The following is a 13137-nucleotide window of genomic DNA, read 5'->3' as shown; positions in this document are numbered from 1 at the left end:
TGTATGTCTAAAATTCTAATCATCTTTATACTATATAGGTACATTAATAAAATCTCATAAGTTATATGTTTTAAGATAAATGCGAAACATTTCAAAATATAAAATTAATGTTTGAATCTATAATATTGATAGCAATAAAATGCGTAAACATTTAATCAACTAATTTGCGCAGGCCTATAGCCTTAATATAAATGATAGCAATTAACATTGTGTAATTTTCATGAAAATTGGATCTTTGTATTTCAAGGGAATTCAATCGTTGATTTAGGTTCTAGTTTGTTTAAGGGATATTGTTATAACTTTCATAATCGAATTATTAGCATTTTTAGTTGGGCCTTTTTAGAAATTACATTAAATTTAAATGTCCACTTTAATGAAACATAATTAGGATAGATAGAAATTTTAATTTCAAGATCATTATACTTACGTAGTAACCGAAATCTTCTTTAAACAGTGCATTGTACGCTGATGGGTGTTTAATTTGGAATTTGAGCCAAGCGTGATCCCGTGGCACGAAGTATGTGTAACGATGCTCCAAGTCGTTCAGCTGGTGGTTGAACATCTGCCGCTTGCCAAGGTTGTAAGTTATACTAGAATAAAGTTATTACGATTATTTGGAGTAATAGTAATAGCCAATGTGCATGTTAATAAACCAGTCATCATTGGAACTTTATGAAATGGAAACTTCTCAACTCATATAATTAAGCACAACATACGATAATGATTAAAACCTGTCAACGCCATACATAATAAACGTTCTAAAGGTTTCTTCTGGAAAATCGTGAACTAACGTAACCTGTAACGTATAAATAAGCTAGGTTTCGTACAGGTCACAATGTCACTATAAAACTACCTATATCCAGATCGGCACCAAGAGGTTGACTAAATCCCATAGACGTGGTTGGAATTTATTTGAGTTTTCATTCAAGGTAAATATCCAAATAGCTGCTTTCACTACCATATTCAACGACTAATGATAAGGAAACAATGTTAAAAAAATATTCCTATTAGGCGCAGTTGGGTAATTTAACTGCTAAAGGAGTAGTAAAATCGGAAAAACGATACTTATTTAGTGACCCAATAGTATTTTATGAATAACCATTCAACAAAAAGGAATTTTAATATAATTTACAGTAGATACATTGGTAGTTTAAGATACAAAATACACGACGGACTCCAGTAAAATTGTCAATTATAAAGACTTTCCTTTTGAATTAAAACAATTTTTTTTAATTTCTGAAACACCCCTAGTGTATATGTTTTGTGTGTGTGCATCATATCGGAAAATACATTCGATGCATTATATTTAAAGATTTCTCATTTTTAAAGCATTTCAATGCCACAAAACTAAAATTTAAGTATAAATTTAATTTTTAGTTTTATATGGCATTTTTATAAAAAAGGCGCCACCGACGTCTCTAGGGAGAAGTATCCATCCAAATTCTAACAGTGATGATTTGATAATGACAAAAATTTCCTATCAAACACAAAATGAAACACGTTGATCGGTTGAAAGACTACATTGAGTCATAAAAAAAAATCGAAGTCATTCAGTCGAGAGTCGTTTTTGGAAAATTCGTTGAAAAAATTATCGAAAAGTTCGATTTGAATGAATAAAGAGAATTGTTAATTTCTATTTATTATTGATATTCTGCATTCAAAATAAATATTGTTTCAACGATGGTTTTACTTTTCATCGAATACATTATTGTTTATTTTCAGCCGAAATGTACGTAAAATAAAATAAAATTAATGTTTGTAATTTTCGTATCATACTGGACAGAATTACATTTATTTCTGGTTTTGTAATGTATTTATATTACGGTATAAATAAGATAATTTAGTAGCACAAAGTGTCTTTCATTTTCACGTCTTTAATAAATTTCAGACAAAACTTCTAGGGAATTATGTTTTAATGACAGACGTCTGTTTACCTTCTTATCCTATAAAAAGCTTTCAAAATAATATTCCTCAATTAGTTTTACGTCCAGCATACAAATGTATGAAAGTCGTATAAAGTTCACAAAACCAACGCTGTGAATACAGTTCATATTATTCGTGTCTGTATAAAAAACAGTTCAAGTATTATTACGCTTGCATGCTTATACCGATTGCGATGGAATCAATAAACAGTTCAAATTCTATAAAATAGAATTGAATCGAAACAATGCAGTTGAATGACTAAAATCGTTTGGTTTTATTACAACTACTTTAAAATATATGTAGATGTAGGATTTCTTATTTGATTTCGAACAATGCAAGGATTGCTTTTATGCATTTACAAAATTACTTTATAAAGTTTGAATAGTTCTATTAGTAGAATTTTTGCTAAAATAGTCTTATATTATCTATGGTTCTATGTATCGAGATAAAATAAACCTTATATTGCAATAATATGTAAACAAAGGTGAAACTGAATCACTATTTCATAGAGGGCACTAAATCAAACCTATTAACAGCTCTAATACTATAAAAATATTTATTTTGAAAAAAAAAACTTCAAATCGATCAAGAATATAAAGTTTGTGGTTGATTTTAAATTCTACAATGTAGCTCCAATAAGAAATAACAGTACCAAGTATAACTTTGATTAAAAGTTAGTTAGTAATTCTAATACGTATCTTAAATTTTCATTAGGCTTCCTAAAATATTACATAATTTAACTCTTAATATTTATCTATGAAGTAAAAGTTACAATGTGTACTATTATTTTATCTCCGTCCTTATAATATATATTTTCGTAAAAAGAAAGTTGGCATATTCCGAGACGTCGTTAACATTTAATATTTTGTCTCCGTAAAAAGCCTAAACTAAGTCTACGTGAAGACTAACATACTTTCTCATTTAAAAAGGTCTATGGTGCCTTTGAAGCAATACCTAGTTACATAACGCTCCTGGTTAAACATTGTCTTTACAAATTGAATAAAATGATGTTTGTAAAGTCAAGAAAAATACCTAAAATTAGTATTTACCTTTTATTGTATTACTGCCCAGCTCCGCTTGGTAGTCATGTTTTATATTATTGTAGTTTCTCAAAAAATGTACTATTATTATACCTACTAATTTAAGTGACCGTGACAAGAGAGCGGTTTTGTGCTATAATTTGTATGTCTGAGAACTGTTAAAGAACTAGAAAGTGACATAGGTTTTTTTATCGCGGCTAAACGTTCCATTTCCTTCGGCCTTACGGTTAACAGATACTTGTTAAAAGGTGATGTGCGAATCTAGAACGTTTGAAGGCAAAACAGTTGGATCAGTGGGGCGACTAACTTGAGCATCGGATCCGTCTTCATCTTATCGAAGACGGTGGTGTAGGGCACGCCGAGCACGCGGTCGATGATGTGCACGAACCCGTTGGTCGCGGCGACGTTCGGCTGCGTGACGGTCGCGTTCACGCCGCCGCCCTCCACCGTCAGCGTCTGGTTGCTGCGCGACTCCACCACGTTGAAGTATAGGTACTTGCGCGGCAGCGCGGTTGGCGCTTGGTAGATCTGACGGGTATTGGTGGCGTGATTCCTTTTTATATTCCAGTTTGATTCTCATGCATTGTGATAAAGATCGGGTTGAAGGAATACTATATAGTGGAATTGATTGTGTTCATTTTTGAGATAATACTGAACAACTTTAAAGAATCGAAAGATCAGATTTTATGATGGAATTAATTCTGTTCGTTCTGTTTTATTAAATAATACTCGACAGCTAAAAAGCAGCGGTGGCTCAGTGGCGAGAACCGCGGACTTAACAATCAATAAGTTGGCGGTTGGAGCCAGGCGAGCGTGCAGGAAATAAATAGATTATTTAATTTATCTCCGCATGGGGGTTATACCACCACTGCTCGAAACAGTGAAGAAAAACATAGTGAGGAAACCGGCATATCTGAGAATTACAAGTTGAAAGACATGTGACATCTGCCAACCCGCACTTCGCCAGCGTGGTGGATTATGACTGTAACCCTCATAGGAGGCCTGTTTCCCAGCAGTGGGAACATATAATATAGGCTGCTGATTATAATAATGACTGGAATACTATCAAGAATCCATATTTATTCTCATTTTTTTAATAAAAATACCATTTTTTAATCAACAAAACAAACTATTACTATTGAGTTTGAGAATAAAACATCAATGTCCGTCTCTCTAACAAATACTATTTCATGCTTCGATTGAATCAATATATGCAAACTAGAACCTGATGTATTCAGTACAGATCTGTGGGACATGGAACGTGCAACACAGATGAACAATACACCCAAATTTACAACGATTAGACATGCTCATTGCGTTCCTTTATTACGATATCAATTCAAAACGGTTTATTATTAAAGAAAAAATATTATATTAAAAGTTAAAAGTAATACTATGTTAGCTCTTTAAATACAAAATAAATAATAAACCGTCAAGTTATTGAATAACGTTTCGTCTTAACATATAATAATCGGGAAATCAACAATAATTTATACAAGTCTTCAACAAAACATTTTAAACATAATTAGCCACAACACCACGATCTAAAACATACATTTTCTGGGAGCTATTCCGGTCAGCAGCAAATCGAAAATAAATTGTTTATTGGCACTTAGTTGAACAATAAAATTATCTACATCAGAAATTGTTAAATTTTTAATCTATTGTCTCATAATATGTTACTCATGGAAATCATCTTAGTACAGTTTATGCTTGCTAAAACATATCTATTTTCATGAGAAAAATATAAATCAATATAATATATTACTTAAAACTTAAAGTAAGTTACATATTATTTAAATAAGATCATTAAACGTATAAACACAGCACGTCATATAATATGAACGCTATTTAATTAAATTCACTCACCTGATTCATGTTGTTATGGATTATGACGTCCATTGGTAATCGCTCGCGAACCAAATGCAAGCTTAAAATTTCTCGAAGCTTTTGGTGGTTTCTGTTAGAAAGATAATTTATATTTAATACCACATTTAAAACAGACTCTCTAAACTAAGTAGACTACAATTTTTTTTATTGTGGGAGTCGAGCACGCTTCGGCACGAATTGGGCCAGCTCGCACCGGGGAAGTACCACACCCCCACAGAAAACCGGCGTGAAATAGTGGCATGCCACTGTGTTTCGTACGGTGAGTGGGGGAGCCGGAGGCCTATTTCCTATTCCTCACCTGTCCCAGTCCATTCCTTCTTTCCTGTCATGAATTCGTTCCTTTTCCCTTACCCACAAAAGCATGTAGCGCATTCGCAGAGGCACTACCTTTGCGAATGTTCATGGGCGGTGGTGGTCGTTTGCCATCAGGCGAACGGTTACCCGCTATGACATAAAAAAAAAAAAATTTACAAACACCTATTATTTAATTATTTTTTAATATACTAATGATAAACATTTCTACATTTCTACTACTCTCAACAATATTTTTCCAGAAAATGTTTAGTGGCTCTTCGATCCAAATATTAGAAAAGTCTACACTCTTCGGCTACATGTATACAGACTTTTTTAATGGAAGCGATGTTGAAGCGATAGTATCATATGAAATCATGCTTCCTGATCAAATTTTCATATAGGCACGTTAGACGATGGTTCAGAATGAGACTAAGTCATATCAGCGAAGATGAGGCGCGTATGATTAGAAAAGAATCGATCCTTTAAATGGATTTGTAGCGTGAATGGTGATTGGATTCGAGAATCAGTGCATGATTCACTCACTATGTCACTAGATTGGCAAAGCGGAATAACGAATAATCTGTGCTCAAAAATTGTGCCGTAGGGTTGGATGGAAAATTTGTTAATTGTATCATTTTTGTAATAAAACATTTAGAATAAGTACAATGAAATTATGTATATAGTGAAATAATCTAATCAATAATGAAACTAGAATTACATAGATTTGAAGTAGGGAAATACATAGGTTTATAATTTTTCTTTGCACACTAACTTCACTTTTATTTACATAATAGTGTATACATATAATTAAATGTGTTTCTTATATATTTCTCGTTAGTATAATTATAATGTCAAATATATAACCATGTATTTAAAAGAGATTAGATAAAATTCGATTGTTTAACAAAAGAAAAATACCTGAGTATATTTTGTACGCTGTTCTCATTCCAAGCTTCATTAGATGGAGCGAAAAGCGTGATATCCTTGGCCAAGTTCAACTCGTTCAGGAACTGGTTGTTTGGCCCCAGGTCCATGATGACTTCGTAAAATTTACACAGCGGTCCGTCTTCTTTTTCCTAAACGAGTAACCGAATTATTCAATGTTGGTACGTACTATTTAATTTTTACGTATTATTTAACCACTATAATATATGCCGTTAAACAAAGCTTTTGCGTATATTTCAACAGTAGTTACACCATGGTTACGTAATATGCAGTAAAACGCTTACATATTTTAAATATCATTGTGTTATACTCAGAATAAAACTGAGAGATTATTTGTTAGAAAAACAATACGTAAAAGGCGAAACGATATGGTTTTTACTAAATAAGTACGACTAAACAGGATTTTATATCAATCCATATGATTCTAAAAACAAATTAAGTCAAACCGGGGACAAGGTCTGCCTAAAATGGTTTGCCTTCTTGTAAATATAGATTCGGTAATACAAATGTTTAAAAATACGTTATACATCATGTATATAGTTAGAACAATTATATATCATCAAATAATTATTACATGCACATACTCAAAGGAACAAGCATTATTAAATTTTGTACGTACCTTGCTTCCATTCCGAATTATAATACTTGCGTCAATTCCAAAATATAAACAATTCTAAACTAAAATGTAAACGTATGTGTACCGTATCCAACTAATTGAATTAGCGCGAATTAGCATTATGCTCATTCGTTAATTACCAACGGAGGGAAAATCGTGTTAAAAATATTATGCACTCACTATAATACTCCTTTTCAACTTTGAATAGAGCTTGGATCATAAAATATGTACACATTTAACTTTTACATATACAATATACATTCCTGTGTTAAAATTAACATACTACGTGTAAATATGCTAAACATGCAAAATATACTTACAATGCCCTAAAGTTGATAATTCATGCAGGATCCACGGGTGTGCGTAAACATATGAAAATTTAATTCGTATTATTACTGCTCTTAAGTATCAATAATACTAAAACAATATGTTCTATTTTAGCATATATACTGCGAAATGTTATGTGAATTCTTCCAAGCACTCAAAGGGCGAGAATAGGGTTGCCATTTATTTTTAAAAATTAATGATACCTGTAACATTTTTTGCCTTGATGTAATATTTGAAATAAATTTGACATTCTTTTTTTAAATTGTCAGAATTTAATTGAATTTAAAACCGAAGGGAACGTCATTGTAAAAACTTCTTCATTTGCATTTCAAATTTAATCGACTAAAAATTTATCTATGAATTTATTTTCCCGTGTGCATTTAAATACTTGGAAAGTACTTAAGTCCTCTCGACAAGTCCGAGGCCAAGCTCTCGAGGAAGCTTTCGTTCGAGAGCTTACTTTTAAAGGATGGCAACCCTACCTTTAAAGTAGCAAGGGCGTGCTCTATCAGGATTTATCAGTCTCACGTCTGTCTAGCTCGGGTAGTACAAGTGAAATTGAAACACCAGTTTAGATTATACACGCTTCATAATTTTAACATCAAATTACTTATTGAAACCTTTTTTATTCTTTATATAAAGTTTTATAATTTTATTTGGTTGTAGCGCTGATGCGCCTGATAAGTATACAATAAAATTTTCACAGTGAGTTAAGTGTTTATTTTAGATGAAACACATTATAATCATGTCACGTACTCGTATACTGGGTGTAATAAATGATAAAAGGGAAAGGACTTTAAAAGTGTTATGTATGCAAGTAGATAATATGAGTGATGAATTACATAAAATTGTGAAAATATACCGTGGTTACACATTTACCATTTACCGTGATATGAATTACTATAATGCACCATTAAATGTTTATAAAATTCTAAAGTTAATAATGAAATTTATAAAAGTTTTGTTAAACATTTTCTTAATCACATTATATATAAAATACACTGGAACGAACGATTAAATAAATGAATTAATAATTCAGTCACCATTTACCTCTTACCTTTTCGCCACAAAAGATTGAAACAAGATAAAGTGTAATAGTGTAACAAGTAAAAGTAAAAAGTAAAGAATAAAACTATTGGGATCGTAAGACGAACACGTAATTAATTATAAGTACTTATTTCGGGGAGAGTACGAAATCTATTGAACTACGTGCCTACTGGGCAACTTTAGCAGTTTGAGCATTCAACCGCTTACCAAAGTTTCATTTTGCTCCTCAGAGTCACATGCAGACTAAAAACGACAACTTTTCAAACAAAACGACTTATCACTCTTACATAAGCCAGAACTAAAGTTACCGATAGGCTTGGCTTTAAATATAGCCAACTAATTGTATAATGTTAGTCACGAATCAAATTTAAAACGTGCTTTTTTAAGAAATATTAAAAATAACAGGACATAACAAGAATGAACATTGAAAAATAAGTAAAGAATCGTTCATTTTACCTTCATAGCCTGGTTTCCGTATAATGAAGCCAAAAGGTAACGACAGGTTTCAAAAACTTTGTTATTCAATTACTTTCGAAGACCGCTCGTTTTAAGCGAGAATTAAATTAAGTACAACGATAACAAGATTCTTTAAATTGTACGAACAACTTTGTAATTTAATACAATGGAACAAAACGAGAGTTCCTACATTCATAGACAAATTTATCATATTTTGTATAAGCGTTTCAATAACAAAGGTGTACCTAGGTCGGTATAGATATTTTCTATAGTTTTTAATAAATGTCGAATTTATAAAAATAATGAAAAGATAATTAAGGAATCTGATACGCGGAGTTACTTTTGAAAATATTTGATTTTAGTATAGAAATTCCTCGCACAGCAGAAACTACATTTATTTATTTTCTCAAACACAACAGTAAATTAAAAATAATAACAAATTATAAACTGACCTTTAAGAAATCAACGACCGTAGTGTCCACGACCATCAAAGGCCGCTGAATGAGATGCACCACTCCGTTCTTGACTGGAATGTTGGCTCGCACTATGTCCGCCATCACAACCCCGCGGCTGTGCTTCGTGTCGCCAGCTACCGTGTTCGACTTCACATACGCTGAAATATACTCGCAAATCATGAAATTGTATAAAGATTTCATACTCCACACTAATTGTTGTATGAATATGAGTATTATGCAAGCGTTGATAAATGATTTTAATAAAGAAGATCAGTCGCAAATAGAAATCAAAATAAATAATTTTGTGAACTATAGTAAGCTTTTGCAGACTGCAAATTTTACATCTTTCTTCTTTCTTTCTCGGTCTTTATGACATTAAAATTAAAATTCTGTAGCCAAACAAAATTCTAGACAGGGATAAAATGGGACGAGGTGCTTCCAAGAATTGGATTTCTGCTTTTGTCACATGTTCAAGCGTGTGTAACATGCAGTTGTTCTTAACGGAATCGAAATAGTTTTCTAGATATGCAATGTCTTGTTAGTGGAAACATAATACTTATAATTGGAAACAAATAATCTTTTCCAAGCAAATTTTCAGCATCATCCATAAAATAACAGATATAAATATTTTTACGATCAAATAAGTTGTTTTTAAATAACATAAACACTTTAATTTAAATGAGCTTATGTCAATAATACAAATGGGATAATGTTTGCCGCATTTAGAAATATAAAATGTAAACTTTAATTTTCTGAGTAAAGTAATTTATTCAAATCCTGAGCTGTTTGCATTTCAGCGCAATATAAAAATTACAAAATCTGAAATAAGTCGGAGGGAAATTTTAACGTTCTACACGAAAGACCTTGCATTCATATTATTTGAGAGGACATCAAATATTCACTTGGGATATGTTTCTGTGGCTGTTTGAACTCTCGCCTCTAAAATTTCTTAATAACTGATATTTTTATAAGATATTCTAAAATATTCGAGTCTTTAGTTTTTATTTGTAAAGTTGAAGTGATGAAATCAGAAATATTTAAACACCTTTTAATTATTAATTAATTAGTAATTGATTTCAAAAAGAAAATTCGCCGTACAATAAGAATGTTACTAAAGTAAAAAGATTTTTTAGTAAATCCACTATTATTTCCGTAGATCAAAATGTTAAAGTGGGTAAAACAAACTAAGCAAAATTTATAAAACGTTGCGAATCAGTCGCCTATCGGATTTGTCGACTCAAGTGTAAGGGAAGGTTTAAAGGAAATGTTCTTCAGTAAGCTGGAATTTCATTGGAAAATACTTACTTTTGCGTTATAAAGCAGAAAATAATTTTAATACCCTATGATCGTTTGTATCCTTCCGTTGATCGAAAATTTATTAATTTAAAATTATGGGTGAACATTTTGTAAGGATAACTCATTGAACAGAAAACCTAACGCCTGGTATTTAAGTAATTTTATACGTTTACTCTTTTAGTCTCATATTAACATTTGCACCAATGTAGTAAATGCATAATTTAAATAAAAAAATAAGTTTATTCATATTTAAGTGGAATGTAAAAAAAGACCAAGCCTGCCTAAGTGCCTAAATAATATCGAGGTAGTGACAATACTTGATTTTAATTATACTAGCTACAATATAATATGACACTTATATATCATATTATTTGTTCTCTTTATCGCTAGGGAAATATAATACGCATTTATTAATTAAACTTCTGAGTGCTAGTCAGAACCGTTGTGATTAATTGGACGAAATCAAATAAACGAATGATACAAGTTCTTTGATGTTCGTAAAAAAGAGTCCTTATGAACTTGAAGTCATCTCATTCTCTACTAACAGTTTGAAGAAAAATCTTCAAGCGCCATTCACACCTTTTTATTAAATCTGGAACATTGGTTGGAAGACGCTTTTAGAAAATAAATCTTTTGTGTAGTTTTGATTCTTTGTAAAATTGAAAACGTGTTCGTTTGGAAACTTTTATAAATAACTGGAGGACCTAATGTATCTAACATATGTACTATGTAATGTTATTTATACCTGTAATTTTTAATAAAATTCTTAATCCACGATTATCGTCCATGTTTTCACATACCTCCGTTTCCGACACAATCTACACGTAACATGTAATACATAAAACATTGCGTGTGCTCCCCACAAACTTACTGAGCTCCTCCTTGCCGTTCATGGATGTAGTGAAGGATATGATCACTTTGACATTGTCGCCGAACGCGAGGCTCTCGAACTCCTTGCCGTCGGGGGTCGCGTGCGTGAAGAGCACTTGTTGCGGGATCACGTGCCCGTCAACCACTTTGCCGTCTATGAGGTCCGAGCGGGTCGTTGGCTGGAAACGATAGCTATTCACACGAATGTTCGCGTCGCGTGCGTGGTGCTGTACATGTCGTAGGATGATTTGACAATTCAAGGGATCTTGAGAAACACATAATTAGACAATGGTGATTACATTTTTCAATCTTACTGAAAAGAGGTGTTGTTGTTTTCGAAAACGTTATAGTAAGGTTGCAACGTTTACAAAGGTTGTAAATCGTTAGTTAGTATAAGAAAAAGATCACTGATTGGTCGGTTAGAGCGCTTCAAACAAACATCTCCTCTGATTGGTTGAAAACGTGACGTTTTAAAATGTCAATTTATTATCACGCAAAAATCAAGCTAATCAGCGTTAAGAATGCATAATGTTACTAAGGCAACTCGCGTTTTTCCAAATAAACCTAACTTTTCTTAGAAAATTTAAAAAATGTAATCACCGTTGTCTAGTTTTCGCAAAATCCGTAGAATTTTCGCGATCATTCGAATTATCAAATCATCCTGTGACATACACACAGCATAGTGGCGTAGGAATACCTTTCATTAAAACTGCGTTGGCTTGATACTACACTTCAAGAGATTTAATATTCGCGTGGATGTTGAAAAACAACAGTTTTCGACCTCATCCTATTTTTATCTTTTAAGTATTTTCGTTCTCTGCATTTTTAAGACTTAACCTACGCGTGCACGTTTTCATAATAACACTTAAAATCATTTATAAATGGAATCAAGACCGTTTTGTTAGCGAACTTCAAATAAATTGTACCTATTTACAGAAAACGCTTCCTTTGTAGCCTAGACAATGAAAATGCGTGTGATATAATAAATTTTAATTAAAGTGAGTCTGTCGGCTGTCAGTATAATTTTATACGAGGTGTATATGTATGTCAAACGTTTATAATAATACTAGCTGCACCCGGCAAACGCTGTTCTGCCTTACTCTTATCGTTTAGTGGTATGAAAAATAGATGTTAGCCGATTCTCAGACCTACCCAATATGCTTACCAAATTTCAGAGGAATCGGTCAAGCCGTTTCGGAGGAGTATAGAGACTAACATTGTGACACGAGAATTTTATATATAAAGAGAATATCATATTTTTTAATTGACGATGTTTTAAAAACTTGAGTCTCCAATTAGAATTTACACAACGACGCATTTAACATTAGTATTAAATACCAGCAATTCTTTACTCTTTTAAGAAAAATAAATCCTAACGAATCTTTGTCGATTCCCATTAGATAATCCAAAAAATCCTTAGAAATTCGAATCGCTCAGTATCTCTTATGTATGTATGAACTACTTTATACTTAATAAGGTCACTATGTCACCCTTTTGAATATTAATATTTAAGACAGTAAAGTTTTTTATCTGAGCAACAGCAATTATCGTTATAAAAACGAAAAAAAAATCTAAAATTGAATACTAGCTAAGTACAATTAAGGTTTTAAAAGAAATTCATCATTACAATAACTACATTTTTTGATTCGATTATTAAACATTTTCAAACGTCTTTCATATTCTTACTTCTTGTTATTCTGAAATTAATTACACTAGAGCATTTACAAAAACCTTTGCCCCCCGTTCTAAGATACTCTCAATGCAAAAAGTATTAACATTTGTTACACAGCCTATGTAATTGAAAAGTTTAAAAATACGAAAATAATAGCACAATCATTAACTTATTGTTTGGAGAAAATGTTGGACTGTTTTCTATCTTTACGTCCAACCAGAGATTACATTACACGATTTTTGTGGCAGAAGACAGTTAGGAGGTTAGAGACTAATAAAGACTACTGTTTATAATGGCTGCAACATC

At 31.9% G+C, this 13137-nt stretch overlaps 1 protein-coding gene across 5 annotated transcripts in view; it reads right to left on the bottom strand.

Moving 5' to 3' along the window:
• Positions 1–13137, bottom strand: part of LOC119838311 (fasciclin-1) — a 59381-nt gene that overhangs the window by 6266 nt on the left and 39978 nt on the right. Inside the window, exons 6-14 of one of the 5 annotated variants that reach the window (XM_038364186.1) lie at positions 11161–11338; positions 8991–9151; positions 8539–8547; positions 8290–8325; positions 7029–7034; positions 6066–6223; positions 4833–4923; positions 3271–3491; positions 428–590 (exon numbers count right to left, since the gene is read on the bottom strand). In XM_038364186.1, coding sequence (XP_038220114.1) covers positions 428–590; positions 3271–3491; positions 4833–4923; positions 6066–6223; positions 7029–7034; positions 8290–8325; positions 8539–8547; positions 8991–9151; positions 11161–11338 — 1023 coding nt within the window. The remainder of the gene's footprint in view (positions 1–427; positions 591–3270; positions 3492–4832; positions 4924–6065; positions 6224–7028; positions 7035–8289; positions 8326–8538; positions 8548–8990; positions 9152–11160; positions 11339–13137) is intronic. The other 4 variants (XM_038364188.1, XM_038364187.1, XM_038364189.1 and 1 more) reach the window with 4 other exon arrangements.

Source organism: Zerene cesonia, unplaced genomic scaffold (assembly GCF_012273895.1).
Source record: "Zerene cesonia ecotype Mississippi unplaced genomic scaffold, Zerene_cesonia_1.1 Zces_u002, whole genome shotgun sequence".
Lineage (NCBI taxonomy): Eukaryota > Metazoa > Arthropoda > Insecta > Lepidoptera > Pieridae > Zerene > Zerene cesonia.
Note: the sequence above shows the minus strand (reverse complement) of the source record. Positions and strands in the feature narration are given on the sequence as shown.